At 37.2% G+C, this 21437-nt stretch overlaps 1 protein-coding gene across 15 annotated transcripts in view; it reads left to right on the top strand.

Moving 5' to 3' along the window:
- The first annotated feature begins 765 nt into the window (after positions 1 to 765).
- Positions 766 to 21437, top strand: part of PEX5L (peroxisomal biogenesis factor 5 like) — a 244755-nt gene continuing 224083 nt past the window's right edge. For all 15 annotated transcript variants that reach the window (XM_045386587.3, XM_005546457.4, XM_065540237.2 and 12 more), the window contains exon 1: positions 766 to 1236. In XM_045386587.3, the coding sequence (XP_045242522.2) occupies positions 1216 to 1236 (21 nt within the window). In that variant the 5' untranslated portion in view covers positions 766 to 1215. The remainder of the gene's footprint in view (positions 1237 to 21437) is intronic.

Raw genomic sequence — 21437 nt, 5'->3', positions numbered from 1 at the left:
TGTGTATGTGTGTGCAAGTGTATAGTAGTAAAGGTCTATTCATTCAACAAATATTTATTGTGTGCCTGCCATGTGTCAGGAATTACTAAATACCCTACTGTGCAAACGCGTGCAAAAGCGAGTGCAACACTCCACCCCCCTAAAAAAGTCCCTGATCTCATGGAAATAACATTGTACAGAGGGACAGACAGACAACAAATAAAATAAATATGGAAAATATAAAGGATGTTAGGTGATGTTACGTGCTAGGGAAAAAAATAAAGCATGCCAGATCCTTAGGGACTAGGGTTTGCCATTTTAAATAGAATGCTCGGCGATGAATTGGGGATGAGGGGAGCGGGGAGTCTGTATTTAACGGGTGATACGGAGGTATAACTTTCGAGAGCTGAATCAGAACCGAACTAAACTCTTCGGCAATCCCCGCGCTCAGCCTATAATGTCTGTAGGATAACAGGCTCAGTCGCGGTGGACGGCCCCCGGAGAGACGATGCATGTCTTCCCGCCTTTCTTCCAGCCGGCCATCCCCTCCGCTAGAATCGCACTGCCCGCCGACGCCGCACCTGAACGCCGCGCCGCGGGCGTTTAACACCAGCGCGACCACTGCCCGCAGGCACCTCGCCTTGCCGCCGCGCGCGCGCAGCCTCGAGGACGCGCTCGGGGAGCGCGCACCGCCCGAGGCCGCCCTCGGGCCGCTCCCAGGCCCACTAGGAACGCGCGCGCGTGCCCGGCCCCGCGGCCTCTCGGCAGGCACGCGGCCGGGAGGACGGCGCGCGCCCCGCTCGGCAGCTGCGGCGGCGGCTGGTGTAGGCGCTCACGTCAGGGCTGGGAGGAGGGGGTTCGCAGCTCAGAGAGTGAGAGAGACATGAGGCATCCTGGCAGGAAGCGAGAAAGAGTTCGGCGAAGAAGGAGTGAGTTCTAGAGACGCCCCGCGAGCAGGACCCGCGCCTGCCGGAGAGCGTGGCCGACCCGGCTCCTCGCCTCCTCTGCGCGCTCTCCCGCGTCCGCTTTCAGCACCCCGAGCGGAGAACAGTTCCCGGCAGCCCGCAGCGCTGCCGAGTGGCCGCCCGGCCGGCCAGTACCCGGAGCTCCAGGGGGTTCAGGAGCACCCTCTGAGAACCCGCTGTGCACCCACCTTCTCCCCTTTTTTGGTGGGCAAGGAAGCACGGGGAAAAAGCATCCGGTGGCCTCAGGGAGCCCTGAAGAAACCGAAGCAGAATGTACCAGGGACACATGCAGGTAAGACATTTCTAGAGGGCTGGAGAGAAATCTTGGGGGCTAATTTAAGAGCAAGGCGGTTCACCAAGTTTCTGTGGTCAAGTACTGCCTTCGCACAACTCAACAAGTGAAGTGATGCAACATGACCGTGACATTTCTGTCCGGTGCTGCCGGGAAAACTAGACCGGTTTCCAAGGGTGGGAGAAGGGGAGGGAAGACCTCAGAACTTCGATTGGGGAAGTTTGTTTTCTGTGCATTCCCTGAGCCTGTTTCTTTAAACAGGATCAAGGAATCGAAACAGAGGAAACCCTGGAGATGACCGTGTTTCCGTTGTAATCCTATTGATGCATCTCAGCATGTATGTCAACTGAAGGGCAAACAATAATAGGAAAGACAAAGCTTTTCCTTTACCGTCTGAAAAGGTTGCTTGACTTAGAACACTGTCACTTTCGTTTCATTTTTTAAAGTGTTATATTTAAAAAACGATTTATACTGTATTTTCCCCCTTCACATTATGGGACATTGTCATCTACTCCAATAGTCACAGGATGACTTGGATGGATGAATTTCAAACACATGTCCAAGGAGCTCTAATGTTTTTCAGGGGAGGTGCTGCCTCCGGTTGTTATTAATGTTCATCTGAGCTGAGCCGCTGCTTCTTTCCGATGCAAACACTCTACTCTCCTGGGCAAGATTACTTTAACCTTGACTTCAGTTCTCATTCATATGGTTAGTTCTTTCTTATAAAGGCAGATATATGCTTTGGGAGAAAAATAAAACACTAACTCAGCTTTCTAAAGTATTAACTGGGCTCTTTTTGTTGCACCTAAATGGTTTAGTCATCAGGCTTGATGTTTGGGCTTCCTTTCCATTCCAAAGATGGTAAAATACAATCATTATGTGTGATGCCTTTATCCTGATGTGTAACATTTATGAGTACTGAGGATTTTGCTTCTGTGTCTTTTAGAGAAATTTGAAATAGATAAATATGTTGTTACCTTTATTACCTAGTACTACCCAGATTTAATTTCCATATCTTAGGGAAATTCTTTTGGACTATAATCCATTTTTAAAGAAAACACAGTATTTTATCGTAGTCTCAAATTTTATAAGAATTCTCAATATACAGTGCCAGAATTCCAAAATATTTCCCATGTGACTAACATCATCCTGTTTTGAAAATTATTAATGTAATTATATCACATTTGATAGACAAAAATTAGTGAATGAAGTATATTTTTAAATATTATATATGATCAATGTGATCTGCATGTTTCTTATAAAAGCTACACCAACTGAAAAGTTTAGTAACAAAGAAGAATTCAAACAATGACTGACTGCTGAAAAAATTACCAAAGAATTATTACTATCATTTTATGCTTCATCTTCACCCAAGAATGATAATTACAATGTTATATATTATCTGTTTTTTAAACAGTTTCTTCACAAGAGTAAAACAGGAAGATTTTAATAGAGTCAACCCTCAAAAAATTGTTCATTTACACAAAATTGACAACTGACCACTAAAGGGAAATTAACAAAAACTTTGCACAGTATTGTTTTGTTGCTTAAAAAATATGTTACTGTGAATGAAGAATCGAAGCAACAATATGGTAAATTCATGCACCTAAAAACAATTTCAACTCGATTTTCTCAATATCTCAAAGGAGAATGTTATTGAAACTTGAGTTGCCTAGAACAATGTCTGAGGGTTTAATTTCACTTAGAAAGAATAAACAAAATATAAGACTCTGCATATTCTCCCAACTTAATGTCTTTTGCTTGTGCGCTGCTGTAACAGCAAATATGATGACTTGCAGTAAAACTCACAAATCTTTGCTGCCAAGCTTAAATTAAAACATTACTAAATAAAGACTGTAATCAATATGTTCACCAAAATTTCAGAGCATAATACTTTTTTCCTATTTACTATTAACCATTAATGTTAGACATAAAACTTCCGAGGCCTTAGTAGGTATGTTTAGTAGTTATTCAATAGTGTGATTATCTGAATGGGCATCTGTTCCCCCCAACAAAAAAATACCTATTACAGATTGAATTATAATATACTTGCTGGCTTACATTTTAAACTCATATCTCTTCCCCAAAGAATATTACTTAGCCTATAGACAAAATTTCCATTTTGTTGGTATACTTAAAGAACGTTTCCTTATCAGAGATACTATCGTCTTCCTGTGTGTACCTGACTCTAATCACAGATGAGAAGAAACATATTCCAAACACTCCAAAATGTGTATAATTAAAATCTGAATCCATATTTGGTAAAGTGGACCAGGGATAAGCAGATTTACTAACATTTCTGCCAGCTTTGGAGTTTATTTGAAACATCATGTTACTTGACTGATACCTTAAAACAAGAGTGAAACAGAAATATTTGCAATCATTTGCTATGCATTCTAATTCTTCTCTTTTCTATATCCAAGAGATTTTAAAATAAAGAGCTTTGTAAATTAGCAGTTTGAAGTAGGGGCAGGTGTTCTCAGGAAGACTTAAAAATAGTCTAATTTTAAACTCCTGTGGTGCCTTTGTTTTTGCAACTTAATGATTTTGCAAATAAAGTCTATTAATTCTCATACATATGGCTAATTCATCTGGTTTATGGTAGAATCCGAATTCATTTTAGAAACCACAGACTTTTAAAAACACACATTTGGTTTGCTCTGCTAGTTCATTAGAAGATAAAAGTTGGCATCTATTACAGATAGAGCATAGAGTAACAGATATTTCTTGGTTTCATAGTAAAGGCTGCAGGTATATTTCTTAGGAGCATGGTCCTGGAGCTGTGTTTGTTTATCCAGCTGTCTTACCAATTATTTCCAAGGGGAATTAGTCACCCCAGTAGCTGAAGCAAAGGTTGCTTCTTTAGTGACTGTTTTAGATTTACTTGTTTTTCTCTTTGACGAAGGGGACTGATGATGATTGAATATACTTTAGCATCAGTTCTGACAAAACTCTATTGCTCATGGAGGGCCTATGGTCTTAATTCCACCAATACCTGTGTATGTTGAGGGCTGAGGTGTTTATTTGCGTATGTGCATATGAGTTAACATTTCCAGTTAGAGCAAATTATTACATGTCTCTCAATATTTTCTTAACCAAGCTCTTTTTTTTCTGGGGTGGTATAAATACAGAGAAATATAATTTCAATTTTCAACTAAAATTTTTTGAATTGTTATTGAAGAATCCACAGTAATGGTATTTTTCTTAATAAAAGAAAGTTGTTTCAGAAGGCAATCAAACAAAAAATCTATTTGTAATTGTAACTGATCTTTATTATAGGCATTCAAAGCAGACTTTTTGACTTATTCAAGCTGTCTGGGGAATCATTCCACACGCTGTAGCTTCACAAGACATAAACTAAAGAAAATCTAAATGACAAAAATTATAAGATTATTAACTGCTTGAAAAGTAGCCATTTGTTTCCCCCCAGGGGAGTTTTGCATTTGTTTTTCGATATGGCTTTACTTAAGATTTTTCTTAAAATCTTCACAAAGGGGAATAGCTTAGGTAATATGTTATGTTAATACATCAGATCTCGCCCCTGGGGATTTATCTGGGTTCACTAGAAACAACACACATAAGAAACCAATCAAAGGTAAGACTGTAGAATGTTGTTTTCAATACCCTAAACAGTAGGTTATCATAATTGAGGCCCTCAGCAAAACTGTAAAGCAGATGATATTTATCATGGGTACTTTCACCTCTCTAACAGATCCACTTTTTTCTCTCCTGGCACCACCTTTTTTTATTCTCGAGACAGGGTCTTGCTCTGTCACCCAAGATGGGGTACAGTGGCTGGATCTCGGCTCACTGCTTGCTATGCCTCCCTGGCTCAAGCAATTCTCCCACCTCAGTCTCCCAAGTAACTGGGACTACAGGTGCACACCACCATGCCCAGCTCATTTTTGTATTTTTTGTAGAGATGGGGTTTCGCCATGTTGTCCAGGCTGGTCTCAAACTCCTGAGTTGAAGCGATCCATGTGCCTTGGCCTCCCACAGTGCTAGGATTACAGGCATGAACCACAGCGCCTGGCCCACCCTTTTCTATCCTGTGTTGTTTCTTTCTTAACCCTTTGCTAAGGCATTAACTGCTAGCAAAGATATAACTAATAGCAGTACACCACCCGCACGCACACACACACATACACATATTTTCAGAGGTGAATCTTTGAGATTAGTTTAGAATTGGAGGAAGGGTGACATTTTCAGGAGAATGAGCAATGCTGGGGTTTGTTGAGTTGTTTTGGTCAGTGGTCGCTGCTGCCTTCCTCTCCCTCTTTTTACCCCAGTTCAAATGGCACCTGGTCTTCTTCCTCAAAAGTCATCTTATAAGTAATGATGAGCATAAGTATGATGAAATGTTAACTAGAACTCTATTGACGCAAATTCATATATATTTAAGCTGTTGCTCAAAATTATGACACAAGCTCCAGCAAGATTCTAAAGTGTCTTCCTGTATATTCACATGCAAATCATGTTTGGTATGGGTGTAGTGTTGAGCTTTTAACACTTGAAAGTTATAATAATTATGATATGCATTAGCAGAATACTTGATTAATCTGAAAATCTCATTCCCCAGCCATACTGGCCAACAGTTTACATACTTACTATAAGAAACACAATATAGTCTTTATAGATTTTATTTATAGTTTATAAATATTCCTCCTAAAAACATGTGTTTCAAAGTAAAAATTTCAGCATATAAATGTTTTTATTATAAAACATTTTTAAAGTAAAGAATAAGAAAAGGTTAAAACACAACTTGTTAACTCTACAATTTTGAATCTTTAGTATTACCACTGCCAACCCTGGAAGCATTAAGATGCGATACACCATGTAGTCAAAACATCTGGCAGGCTGCTTTTTTACACTTTTCATTGAGATCACATGTTTCCAACATAAGCTAAAGCTGTTAAAAGGTTTTATATTTTAAAATTACCTTCTTGATACATTTATAGGAAAACCAGTGCGCAATTCTAATGCTAAAGGTAAAGGTAAACCCCAGCCTAGTGTGTCCTTATTAAGAGCCCTAAGTCCAATCTGAATGTTTGGGACATCTAAAAATATAATTTCAAATATGCTGACAGAGAAAACTGGTTACCAAGTTCCTGAAACAGTTTTCACCTTTTCATAATTCAGAACATGTAAAACACAAATCATCTTGAACTACTGCATGGATCCGAGGCCAGAGTGCTGTGAAGTGGAGGTTATGTTTCTTTCAGTGACCTCTTCCTTAACCCCCACCTCATCCACATCTACCTCACCTCACTTAGACCATCCCCTTTAGTAGGGATACCAAATGAGAGACTTTCTTTCCCAGTCTGCTAAGAAAAATTATTATAGCTTATATATTACTATATTATAGAGTATAAACAGCAAGATAGTTAATACTCTATTCATTAACTATCAAGACAATTGCTGATTGTTGAAAGCTCAGGATGTAATAATACAACGCACTGCCAATGTTATCTTATAATGTAATGCTGACTGATTCTTACTAGTTAGTAACCAATACACTATTTCTTTTATTAAAACCCCATTAGATAAATATCCATTATCATACTCCATGTAAGATTTCACTAAATGGATCCAACTTTTGGACTGATTTTTAGAAACCACTGTTAGAAATAGCACAGATGAAAATTAATGAGCTCATTTAGATAGGAAGAGGCTGTTTATTTGCCATTTCATTAAAAAAAAAAAAAAAGACAAAAATCCCTGCCAGCAGCTCCAAAATGGGGTTAACCTGACCCAAGTGAAATAGTTTGAATTTCAGGTGCACGCACAACTCCCCAAAGTTTCTACACATGTGCACATACCTCTCGAAAACCAGATAAACCCTGCAAGTGAGACGAGATGTAGCAAGTTATTTTCCCCAAACAGAATGCCATATGGTGATCTATGAATCATGGAAATTCCAGGAGAAGAATGGTGGTGTTGTGATGCCAGAAATCTACCTAGGGAGTCACAAAAATCCCCACTCCCACACACCCTCTTAAAAATCATGTGGTTCTTAAAGCAACTGGTATGGTAGAGGAATTCATAACTATGTCATATGAATAATGATCGAAAGCACTGGTGATATTTGGCTGGGAAAGTAAAGACTCAAGGAGACTATGATGACTCTATATAAGTATTTGAAGGGCTGGCTATTTAGGAAAGGGATAACATTGTTCTATACAGCCTTGAGGGTTAAAACTGGTGTTAAATTAGGGTAAGGTAAAAAGTTTCCTCAAGGTGGAGACAATAAGAATGTACCGCATATAGCACCCAGTTTGGCAAGATGCCCTCTTGGAGATGGAAGAGGTGTAGGGTGAAGGGAGAGATACGGGTGAGCAGATCACAGTGACACTGTGCACACATAGGCCCCTATTCCACGACATTATGCCTTGTGGAAAAACCTAGTGAAAAGCACCGTGGGAAAGACTCACACTAGGTATATGTGAGTTTGTGTCCCTATCAAAATGGTTGTAGTCTACTGAAGTAATGACCAGCAAAATCCAACATTTTCTGGGGAAAATATTACCTGTCTGTCAGTATTTGGGTGGACATCTGACAGAGCCCTGCCAGTACTATCATGAAAAGTGATCAGAAACAGTAAAAGTTCAGCAAATACAGAACCTCCTTAAGAAAGTAAGAAAAAAGAAAAAACACCATGAGCAAATGAAGCTGCTAGAGCTGCAAAGCACCTCTTCACCTCCTTTGAATGTTACGTGTTAACTGTAACATGCATTCCCATCCTCAGTGAGCTGCTGATCATGTAGGGATATAACATTTGATTCGGCAGGGGATTATGTACACATGAGATACATGGGAGCTTATTGGAAATGCAGAATCTCACGTCCAACTCCAGACCTACTGAATCAGGAAGTGATTTTTTTCAACGAACCCAGTGATTTATATGCACATTAACATTTGAGAAGCACTGGTCTGAGAAAAACAATGTAGGTAAAACAATTGTAGGTAAAAAACAATGTGTGATCTATTGAGCTGAGACCTAGCAGAAAGCTTAATTCCTATGTAGCTTTCCGACATCACAGAGGCAAGAGAAAGTCCCTGAAAGAGGAGCTGGAAAGAGCAACTATCACAATTATACTTGAATAAAAATGTCTTCATTATATTGACTCCATAACAACCAGCCGATTTGTTGTAGTTTTTCCTTCTGGAAAAATGCACAACAAACCTATGATGCTTCACCTAACACATTTATTTGTTTTATTTACAAATAAATAAATAAGTAGTTTTATTTATTTGTAATTTATTTTAAGAGAGTGGGGACATAATAGTTATCTAAACAATTCGTTTGGAGAACAAACAAACAGAGGTGGCTCACGCCTGTAATCCCAGCACTTTGGGAGGCTGAGTCAGGCGGATCACTTGAGGTCAGGAGTTCGAGACCAGCCTGGCCAACATGGTGAAACCCCGTCTCTACTAAAGAATTAAAAAAAAAAAAAAACTATTTGTTTAGAGAACTATTATGTCCCCGTTCCCTTAAATCTTTTCTCCTCCAAGATAAACAGTGCACTCAATCATTTCTCATAATGATATTTATGATGTTTTAAAGGCTCCCTGAAAATATGGCTCTTCAAACAAGACACACTCCTAGAGACGTGATCAGGTGAATTCCAACCATTGCAATATTATCTATCTCTTGGGAAAGATACCTATTCAGGCAGCCTAAAACTGCTTAGCTTCTTTTTATTAAATTGTTCTACGAATTGTTCTGATGTTTCTATTCTCTAAATCACTTGAGAGTTATTTCACAGGTATTTGGTCTTTATACCAAAATAATCTTAAATCTAAATGTGTTGATTAAAATTTTCTAGGTTAACAGTTCCTTATGTCTCCAACGATTGTGCTAATGTTCAATTTTGAGGTCATAGAATCCTTTGTTTAAAGAGCCTTTGAAAAAGTTTTCTTCAACCATCTCATCTCACAGATAGGGAAACTGAGGCCCAGAAAAGTTAAAAGACTTGCTCAGAAAGTCCCATACTGGTTAGTTAACAGAGCTAGTGCTGAAGTGAAATCTGTCTTACCCTGGTATATTTTCATTACACCATTATTCTCTATTTTAAGACTTATTACATTTGAAAATCAACATGAAACTAAATATTACAATAAACCACTAACCGTTTCCAAATATCTAGATGTTTGGCATTTAGTCATTAAAATTGACATTTTCCTGCTTTTCAGTTGTAGTATAACTATTTGATATTTTATATGTTGCTTTAGCAGTCATTTGGCTAACAATAGAAGAGAATATGGCCTGTAAGCATGTTTTACAAGTGAAATAAAGTGCCCTGAAAAATTGAATTAGAAATTTAGAACATTTCTTGTTCTAAAGGTTTTCATCACTGTTTCTCCTTGGACTGACTAGACCGGCCATTTGAATAAGCATAGAAAGAATGATGAAGATTTAAAAATTACCATTTTGCAATCACCATAGTAAAAAAGTGACTCAAATAAGAATGATCAATGGATGTTAACTCTGAGGAGGAGGGCAGTTTGGGAACAAGGTATTTACGTAGCATCAAAATGTCATCCATAAATTACAAAAGAAAAAAAGGAAATTTTCAATGGCTAAATTGGATAACACCTTAACTAAGTCATCAAAATCAACATCACCAATAATGGACAGATGGAGCATGTGCCTCTGGATATGATGCTCTGAAAAAAAGACAGCATCACTCAGGTAATAATTGTGCCAAAAATGCACAACCTGACTCTAATTATGAGAAAACAGACAAACCCAAAATATAGGTTACTCTATAAAATAAACAGATTGTGTTTTTCCAAAATATCAATGTCATGAAAAACAAGAAAAAGCTGAGAAGCCGTTGCAAATTAAAAGGAGACCAAAGAGATATGACAACCAGATGCAATATATAATCCTAGACTGGATCTTGGGCTAGGAAGGAAATTGCTGTAAGGACACCCTTGGCACACACTATTGACCAGAACTCGAATATGGACTTTTGATCACTATTATATTTGTTTTTACATTTTTGAACTGGATGACTATACTGTGGCTATGTTAAAAAAAAATCCTTGTTCATAGGATATATGCATACTCTATGAAGTGATAAAAAGCATGGTGTGTATATTTAATAACCTTATGTGTATGTATGTGTGTGTATATATATACAGAGAGAGAGAGGGAGGGAGAAGGAATGAAAGAGAATGATAAAGCAATTCAGCAAAATATTAAAAACTGCTAAATCTGGGGAAAAGGTACATGGGAGTCCATTGTACTATTTTTGTAATTTTTCTGTAAGCTTGAGAGACTATTTTAAAACAAATGATGTTAGAAAAAAAGTACACTGGGGCACTGGCAGACTTCTAGATCTAGCCTAGGGGTGAAGGGTCCAGGGAACAGGCAGGGGCAGAGCCCAAGTCAAGCCCTGAACAGGTCAGTGTGGACTCCACTGCTGCCTTCACAGTACAAAGAACAGCAGAGCTTGGTGCACTGGTTCCGCCACTACCCCGCTGCTGCTGCTGCCCACAGAAACCCCACGTTAGAGCTTCAGTGGCTGCCCTTACTGCCAAGATGGACTCTCTACCATGGCTGCTTGTCTGTGTCCAAAATCCCTGTTTCAAAATGGAGGGCAGATATGGCTGATTGGTGGAGCTGAGCCACACTTTCATACCTGGGCTCCAAGATAGTCTGTAAAAGTGCATATTGGCTTCTCACTAAGACTAAGAGTGTGAGCAGTTTCCCAAATGTAGAAAGAGAGTTTAGATTTGGGGAAGTTTTTTTAAGTGAATGTCCATCGTAACATGTTGAGACATTGCTTGAATGTAAAATAGACACCTTGGTCTCTATCGTGAATTGACTAGAGTCCAGCCTGGCTTGAGAGATAAGAATTGAAAGGAAATAATTCTCTTTAAGCCTGTGTTTATTTAGTACTACCTGCCATTAGAGACAGGACTCTAAGAGAATATGGTAGAACTAGCTTATATTGGCTTATTAAATCATGTAGCAGAGAAGAGTAGAATGGTTCCTGTATCGTTGATCAGTGTCCATCTGCTGCTCACTCCTCTTCTTTTTGAGATATTAGAAAGAGCCATGTAAAGAGTTCAGCAATTAATTAGAGAATTAAAATACATATCATGTACCTTAGTGATAAGAACATCTTTTTCCTTCATGTGCAGGAATTTAATGTAAAATATTGGGCACATTCATGTTTCATATTCATCCAAAGGATGATGATAAGATGCCCTGTGCATTTGAGTCATTAATATTGATATATAGTCTCTTATGTAACCCTTTATGAAGACTTATGTAAGACAAAAAGAAAGTGTTCTTAAGCTTGGGGAAAGATTAAATTAAAATGGAATCTTGGAGGTATAAAGGTCTTTAGAGTTCACATAGCACAACTTGGTCATTTCACATGTGAGGAACCTGAGGGCTAGGTCTTGATGGCTCAGATTTCTTCAATTAATTGCCTAGTCCCAAAATGAAAAAAAAAAAAATAAGTAAGAAGAAAGAATGCTGAAAGGCTTCTGATGGCATTCATCATACATCGCTTCATTATTCCTCACATTTGAAGAGGAAACAAAACATAGTGCTTAAGAGCTTCTGCTCCAGCATGACAGCCCCAAGTTCAAACCATGGCTTCACCACATAGTGTCTATGATTTTGCTCGAACTTATCCTCCCTAACCCCTACTTTTCTCACCTGTGACAGGGAGATAAGAAAAGTACCCACACATTGTGATGACTTCATAAGGATTAGATGAGATAATGAAGGTATAAGGGTCTTAGCATACAATAATTTATGAATTACACTGGCTCTTATGTTTTTGTAGAGCTACCAAAATGTTTCTTACATATCATCTGTGGAATAAAGACTTTAGCCCCAGCGTGCCTGTTATACCTATCATTCGAAATAGTGGCAGATGCTTACTTTTCTTGTTTTCTCATAATTCTAGATTTTTTTTATTTTCTCATCCTGAATTCCTTGCCTTGCATACACTCTGAATGTTTACTCATCTGTCACTATTCCCATCAAACTCACCCTCAGTGAGTGCTGCTCTGCACCACCACCCCTCTCCCAGCAATGCAGAATTAAGGATGTTTTTCTTGATGCTGCTTTAGCAGCTTATATGCATTGATAATACCATAATTAATGTATAGCTTTAATTATTTTTGTCAGTCTCCCCAACTTCTTGAGCTGTGGCAGCAACCAAATCCAATACGTCTTTATATTCTTGGAGGCTAGTAGTGCAAAGTATATACTCTTTATGTAGTACTTATTGAATGAATAGATGACTTGATGATTAAAAGAATGAATGAGTGAATGAATGTGTGAAATACTCAGAAGAGTCCTTACTGTCCTGAGTAACGACTCCAAAGTGCAGTTGGGATGGTCTCCCTGATTCTAAGATACACACAGCCCCAGGATCTGGTCTATTCCCATGAGCTTTGGAAGCAAATGCATATCAAGTGAAGTTTCTACACACTTGAAATGAAATCGATTACAGGGAAACCTTATAAACCTTATAATTAGATTGCCACTGTAATTAACCAACACTCCACTGTCAAAGCAGTCTATGCAGTTTAATGGGTTCAACCTCTTTAAAGCTGGAGGACAATCTGGGGCTGCAGACTTAGAAATGTAATAGATTCTTCTAATGGTTTCTAACTGTATCTCTAACCAGCCAAGGTCATGTGGAATTAGAAACCATCCCTCTAAAGTTCTAGACACCTCCTCACCACTTCAGCTGGTTGTCAACAACAATTTTGATAATAATGCTAACACACACACCCCTGAGACAACTGAGACTATGACAGAATATTATGATGTTGGAACTGCTGTCAGAGGCTGTCATTTGCTTATACCCTGTTGTAAGGGTTGCTTACACCCCCAGCCCTGACCTCCCCAGTTACACATGCATGCACATGTGAGCTCCCTTTCTCTCTCTCTCTCTCTCTCTCTCTCTCTTTCTCTCTCTCTGTCTCTCTCTCTCTCACACACACACACAGCTTTTCACATCAGATCCAAGGAAGGAACTGTACTCACAATGGTCCTACAATGGTCATCCAGTGAACTTGTCTATTTTATGCACCTATCTGAACCATGGGATCTTATTATATCTCCCACAGTTACTCTTATATGTGAGCCCGAAATATGGAGGAGTGATTCTTCCCATTCAGTTATAGGCTAAGAAGATTCAAAAACCACATGTCAACACAGAGGTCTTTCTAAAAGGAGACAAGAAATAGCAATGCCAGTGACATGTACTACCTTTCTGCAAATAATAAAAATGTACCCTTTCTGGGTGAACCAAATATGCAAAGACTATGGTTTTTCCTGGAGAACACAATCCCACATCCAGGCACACACTTGGTATGTGAGGTAGAGGGTTGGATTTCAGACCTGAATAGTGTCCCCTCATCCAGACATCTTTGCACAGCCAATCTGCACAATCATAGGTATGGCTCTGAAGGGAGTCTCCTCTACCAAGGAGCTACTCTCTCTCTCTCTCTCTCTCTCTCTCTCTGTGTGTGTGTGTGTGTGTGTGTGTGTGTGTGTGTGTGTGTAGATGAGTGGTGAAAGGTGAATAAATTAGCTCTATTTTACCAAATATATTCAAACACAGATTGTATGTGTTTGCTAAGGCTTTTATAGAAGATGGTCTCTTTAAAGGATTACTGGCTTTCCTTCCAGCTCTAGGATTCTATTATTATCAGGCCTGTAATTAGTGATACCATACATCTGTGAGTGCTTGGTCAGGACCAATTCCCCCAGTTTACTACTAACCATATAATGGAAAATACATTTTAAAATGCTGCTGACATTGAGATGCTTGATATTTCTTACAAAGCCAAAGATCAACCTCTCCTAATTCTTCAGAGGACATGCTGTTTGGGAGCATGCTGCTGTATGTCTCCTCATTCTGCAAATAAGACATTTTCCTGTAAAGCTATCCCTGATATAGCAGATTCTTATTTGTGATATAATACTGATACCTCTGCAACAATAGTCACTTTTTGTGAGAGTGAGATGTTCATAAAAGTTAATCTTTAGAGTGCCTCAGTGAGGTTGGCAAAAGATAGATATTTTATCTCTGTCATGCTGATAAAGAGAATGCAACACACGGGTTTGACCGCCTCGCCGAAACTTCCTTGTCAAATCAGTTGGGGACTGAGGAGTAGAATCTGGGTCTTCTGTTTTTCACTCTATTGCTTGCGCCTGCATAGCAAATTCAGGCCATTTCTCCATGTCTGTACCTCAGCCACTGCAAAATGACTCAACTAACAGGGGATAAAAGGATTCTGCAAGTTTTCTGGAACATTGCGGTGGCCTTGGAGGGCAGAAATCACTGATGCATTGTTTCTACCACTTACTCAACACAGATGTCAAATCCATATAGTTTTACCAATACTCTGCACTCAGCACCTGTAACATTTACACATGTAATACTCTGAGAGCACCTTTGTGTAGGTTGGGGTGCACTTGCTTAGTGGAGTACAGAACAGCCACGAAACACCCATCTTTTATGCAGAAATCCTCTCTAGAATCAGAAATAGCCAGAAGGCCAGAATAATATTGAGGCTATGGCATTAACCGGAGCTCAGAAGCCCAATGTAGAGACATTTTTCTAAAGCCTCAATATTATATTGATTGTATGTATAAACAAAGCCGAAATATCCCCGCTCAAAATTATATTACTTACCTAAATATTTTTATCTTTTACTTTGTACTTTGATATTGTAAAATATTCAATATTAATAAGGTAGTTAACCAAGCGTTTCATGTATTACTTTAATGTTTTAACCTCCTTTAAATTAACCCCTGTTTTAAATATAAGACTTTACTAGAGAAAAATTTGTTGCTATTTATTTGAGGGAGTTTTCTTAATCTCTTATGATCTTAAACATCCATTTATACAGGGAGAGAAAATACCAGCTTTGTTGAAAGGAAACTACTTCTAAATGGCAGGATCAAAATTATTGTAGAGGAAATATGCACAGCTCTTATTTTACGAATCTCAATTCATATTAAAATATCTATTTTAAATAGAACATTTGTTCCCTAATGTCTTAAAATTAATTTTAAACTTTCAGTTAATTAGTGTGGAACGACTAAGAAGTAACATTATAGAAATCAGAATGTGATAGCATTGATCAAATTATTCAATGTAAAATTTAAAATACAAAAATAAAAATCATGTTTTCTTTCATAGCTGATTTTGTTAAAATTAATATTTTAGAAATCAACTTCTGGCACATTCACGTGATTATATTCTGCTTCCAGAATCAATAAATAATAGAAATTAAATGTTCTGTGTTATATCAAGGAAGCATTGATCTCATCTTCTATTTTAAGAGCCAAAGTACATGTGTTTTTGTGCCTCATTTGTCCAAAATTGTTATTTTACCTGTGGCTTGTATTGCACGTAATTCTGGTGTTTTAATAAATGCTTAAATAGATAAAGCAATGTTAAAGTAACTAAGCCAAACTATTCACAATAGTAAAGACTTGGAACCAACCCAAATGTCCATCAATGATAGACTGGATTAAGAAAATGTGGCACATATACACCATGAAATACTATGCAGTCATAAAAAAGGATGAGTTCATGTCCTTTGTAGGGACACTGATGCAGACTTGTGCCTCCATGTGTCTGGCCTTCTCTAATGATGTTCTCTTTGACCGGGTCACCCACATTCTCACCTACCTGACTGATCCTTGCTTGTCCTTCAAAATCCAGTTGAAGGCATCTCTTCCTACAAGGAGTCTTCCAGAAACCTCCAGGGCTGGATTAGACGCCTTCCACATGTTCTCATAGCATCCTGAGCCTGTGCAGAACTCTGTCTCGGCTCCCCTTACATACTTCCTAGTGGGGTGGTTCTCTTGGCTGTATCTTGTTCATCTTTTCAACCGTGGTGCCTAGCACAGAGCCTACACATGGTGGGTGAGCAATACGTGTTGGATTAAATAAAGGATTGTTGAATGAATTCATCTTTTAATTAGCCTTAATTAGTCTGCTTGGTTTGATTTAAACTTCTGAAGAGTCCCATAGACTAGTATAGGTTAAGCATTTTATCTGGCATCTTTGAAATTATTATGAAAATGAACTATTCCCTTTAAAAACCAATTATTCTTGAGTAATGCATTCAAATTCCTGTCTAATTTTTTTAAGGCAAGTGTGAAGAACCAAAGAAAGAATATAAGCCAACAAGCAAAACACTTGGATCCTAGACCTGTTTCTGCTCTAACTAGTACATGACTTTGGAAATATCATTTTATCTCTGTGGGGTTCAGTTTTCTCATTCACATCAAAAAAGGACTAGGTAGAATCTTAATCTTTTCCCAGTAAAATAATTTTATTATTCTAAACTAAAATTTAATAAATTAACATTTTGAGATAGTACTTAATGTAATAAAAAAGCAATTTAAATAGTATCTAGAGTTTATCATGCATATAAATGTTATATATAAGATATATGTAAAATAAGATATATGTATACAGTTAGATTTTATTGGGAGACAAGTTGTTGATCTAACTTTACCATAAAAGTAGACCAATGTTACATTTATTCTACTTTTTCTACTTAGTTATAATATTTTGTTATATTGGTTTAAATTTTTATTTTATCAATTAATTGCATGATTTGCTCATTATTTGAAATGATAATCATCTGTTATTTATTCCCATGGATTATATTATTATAAGTGAAATGAATATCATGGCATTATTTGACTGAGAAGATTGTTTTCATATTTTTCTTCTGGTTTTTAAGACATGGGGAAAATTTTTCATGAGATATTAATCCAAGTTGTAGCAATTCTTACCTGTGTGACCTTGGACAAGTTTCTTAATTTCTCTGAGCACCTCAAATTTGAAAATTGAAATGTGCATTAATTCATTCAGAAGCCTGATTGTTTGATTTCTGACTCTTGTCTAAGAACACTCACAGATTTGTTGCCAAAATTTAATACTAGCTTCTCTGCTTTAGAAATGTCCTTATATTATTGAGGGAGGACATTATCCAGTTGATTATCTCATTAAAACAGAGACCACTACTTCCCATCATTTAAAATTCCACAATAAGATGATCATGTGGGAAATTATACCCTCTAATTAATGGAATAAGTTAGTTGCAGTGGGAGGTATTTCTATGTCCTTTCATCGCTCTGATTTCCTCAGTCCCAAGGAAATATAAATATTTTCATTGACAGTTATATTAGATTCAGAATTGTGAATCGCCTTTGGTATACCCATTTAGAGAGAATTGAAGGAGGAAATATGATGATAAATAAAAATGGGAAACTAGAACCTCAAGGTATGCTTCTACCTTAAATCACTGAAATTGCCTGTTTGCACATTTAAAATGAGGTAGCCTCATAAGTCAGAAGTAGAAACCAGAGGCTAAAACTCCAACCAGAGCCAGGAGCACACTTTTATAGAATGTTAGCAAATTTAATACCTTAGGGCAGTGAAAGTTCTTGGCAAACATTGATTTACTGGAGATCAGAAAGAGTTGGTTGACTGGGAGGAACATTTATGCATTTATATATACATTCTTTAAGTAAGCATGATTATATGAGTGAATTACAGTCTACAGAGAAACCTAAAATCCCAGAGACCTGGAGTTCAAATTATTGACTTTATTTCCAACTGTGACCCTATATGGCCTTAAACTAACCTTTATGATCCATTCCATGGCCCTAAACATAGCCTATAAGATGTTACCCTACTGAGCAATGGAAAAGATTGTTTGGCACACTTCCTTCTCACTTTCCACTCCTTTATGCACACAATTAAAATAGACACCAATACACAGAGCTAGAAGAAATGGCTTTCTACGTATTGACCATTTATACCTGATTGTGAAATAAAGTTGATTGTACTGATTTCTGTGGCTCTATGATGCCTTTACTAAGGTGGTCCAAAAACTCTAGCCTTGTTGTTCTGGATTTTAACAAACAAACAAACAACAACAAAAAAAGGCAGACAACTTGAACAAATTGAATCTGCAACAACCTTAGAGAGCCATCTCGGAGGCAGGGGGAGCCCTTTGAGAAGCGTAGCAATTAGATGTCACCCGGTAAGACAGGCAGGCCTGGGTGAAAGGCTTCATGTGAGCTGTCTAAATGTTTACCTCGAGCTTCCTGCAAATTTGTGTGTTTCATTTTTCATTTCAAAGCAGCACCCAGTCTCCTATTAGAATGAACAATGTTCCCAGGCCAACAGAAACTCTTCTGCTCTCTAAAAACAAGCAAAATGAAAGGCAGGTTTGGAAATGACTTGCACAGCCATAAATTATTGGCACTATCTTTAACATGATTTTCACTTCAAAAAAAATATGTTTTCATTTATGTCATAGTTTATATTCATAACCACATCGTCAAGTCAGAAGGACTGGATATATCACCAACCAAGGCACCGATTGTTAGTTACTTGTCATCAACTGGTTAGTGGTAAAGCAAGATTACATTCTGTGTTATTTCTTTTAGAATATTCTTACACGAGATATTCACTGGCTAAAATGGTTCCAGCCCATTCAATAGAAAGGTTAACACAGACCTACCAAATGATGTAAAAATTGCAAATATAAAACTAATCATGATATAATATATATGTATAAAAATATTATATGAAACAACGTATGTTTTACTTTTGTTCGTATGAGGTATATGGTATATATTAATAGCTGAGGAACCAGAACACTGCCTTTGGTGGGAAAGGATGTTCTAATGTAATGTATATGTTCCATTCAGTTCCTGACACACTGTACAACCATAATAAATAGAAATTGCTGAAATCCACTTTGCTTTTTGGCTATACTCCCAGGAAAGCTTATCTGATTTCCAAACTGTGGGGTGCTAAAATAAAATCTGAGAAACACAGAGCAGAATAAGAAGATCTCTTCAGCATATCTGATATCCACCTACCCTGAGTCCTCATTCTTCATCTTAATTTTTCTTTACTTTGCATCTTGATCCCTTTCTCTGAACCTCATCCTTTTCTCAGAAGTGCTTATCCAAGTCATGTTTATAGAAGTAAAGACTTATTCATTCATTCATTATCAAATATTTTTTAGCATCTTATCTTCTTACACAAACAAAGCTTTATGATAATCCCTCTCATTTGGGAACTTAAAAGTTAGCTGAAAGGCACAATCAAACTTATGTAGGAAGATCAGATTTAAATAAAATAAAGAAATAAAGAGTTTTTATAAGGAAATAGAATTATATATAAAGTATATGGAAAACGGGTATTTGAAAATATGGCTCAGTTGTACATGAGTGACAGAAGTACACACTCAGTTTGAGAGTAAATTAATGGGTCGTATGTATAGTGTTTTGAATTAAATATTGAAAGATAGTCCCCAGATAGAATGGTTTTAAAAATCTCTATTAAAAATGGCAACTTTTCACATAGTTCACATTGATAACGGCTTTAAAATACATTTTAGGAATGTATAAAGAGAGAGAAACTTGCAAAGGCATCCTGGGGCTTGAATCTGTAATCCATATATTCTTTTTTCCAGTGTTATTTCAAAACCTAGATGTTATGTGAGGAAAATGGCCCTTTCCCAAAACAGCAGAGAGAAAATCATAAAAGATATTTCCATCTAGGGATGCGTAAACATTTAAGTTTGGTAAACAGCCATTTCAAGCTATTCATAAGTCAAAAATATGGTGGCGTAGTGGTTCTCCCGATTTCCTTTAGACCAAAATTTAGACTGAAATCTGTAAACAGATCTTTTTTTATTTTATCATGACACAGCAATTTACCCACTAGAGAAAATCTTGTATAGATGTTAATCTAGTATAAAATTTCATTGTGAAAATAGAACTTCATATATAAATCTGATGTGTTAATGAACATTACTCACTCTTTTTACATAAAAAGTCAGCAATAAAATATGAAATTAAATATTTGGATTCATGAATCTATAATGCTCTGTTCTTTAGGATTCCTGTGGAACTAAGTATGTTTATTAACAAAGCAAATGACCAAGAGCGTAAATGGAAAGCTATTTACATTTGTGAGAAATGTTCAAATATAAATGCAAATAAATCAGCTAAATTAATAAGCAGGAACATTTAAGAATAACACTTTACAATTAAGTATAGGTTTACATCAGAAAGGTGATAAAATCCATCAGCAACCCTGTCTGAGTCCTTGGAAGTTCAGCATCATTCACTTCGTGGGTGTAGGTCAAGGTCAGGCATTTATTGAGAGCACGGTCACCTCTGGAGCTCCTCTGGCTCCAGCTGCGCTGGTGGTACATGTTTACTTCTTTTGCGATGAAAACCAGCAAGAATTTTCTGTATTGTTCATTCCTGCATGACAACTGAACCAGGTATATTCAAGGACAAATTAAACAACCAAATTAAAGGTCAGTTGCAGAGAGAGGTGAACTGTATTAGTACTTTGTGAATCTCGTCTATTTTAAATTAGAAATTTCTTAAAGACAAGAGCATGATTTTAAACATTCACATATATAGAGAGATAGATATATAAAAATATTTCGTAGCACTGAGCTGGCATCTAATTAATAGGAGGCTAACTTAAACATTAGAGAGAGCAGTAAGGATTTAATAAAACTTTAACTACTATGATCTAATCATTGATCAGTCATTCTTCTCTATGGTATGACCTAGCGATATTTTTCTGGAGATAAGATTAACACATTAGAATAAAATTAAGGATAGAATTAAAAACAGAAAGATAAGATATTGAGTGTTGGTGGTGGTGGTGGTGGTGGTGTTACAGCACTTACCTCTCTTTGTGGAAAAGAATGTTTTCTCCCCAAATTAGTCATGCTCACTTGTTGTGACCTAAATCACTATCAGCCATTATTTTTCTGTCTCTATAGTTTAAACCCAAATATCCCATTATACCTTTTCATAATTTCACATGTTGGTTATTCATTCTACTTTTACACTTTTGTTTATTTATTATACATTATATATGACATATTAAATATTATATAACATGTTATATATTATTATATTCTATGAAGTACCTCCTATGTGTCAAGACAAAAGTCAAGAAAATTAGTTTCAAATCTCTTCTATCATTGCCCTTCATTCTTCTGACTTGAGTCTTCTCTATAGCTTGGCTTTCTCACCCATAGTGAGGAGATTAATATATAGAATGGTCTGAAGCCCCCTCCAACTCTGAAATTCTAGTTCCTGAATAACCGCGGCTATCCTCTCAGTTTGTTTATTTTGTGAA

Source organism: Macaca fascicularis, chromosome 2 (assembly GCF_037993035.2).
Source record: "Macaca fascicularis isolate 582-1 chromosome 2, T2T-MFA8v1.1".
In the NCBI taxonomy this organism is placed as follows: Eukaryota; Metazoa; Chordata; class Mammalia; order Primates; family Cercopithecidae; genus Macaca; species Macaca fascicularis.
Note: the sequence above shows the minus strand (reverse complement) of the source record. Positions and strands in the feature narration are given on the sequence as shown.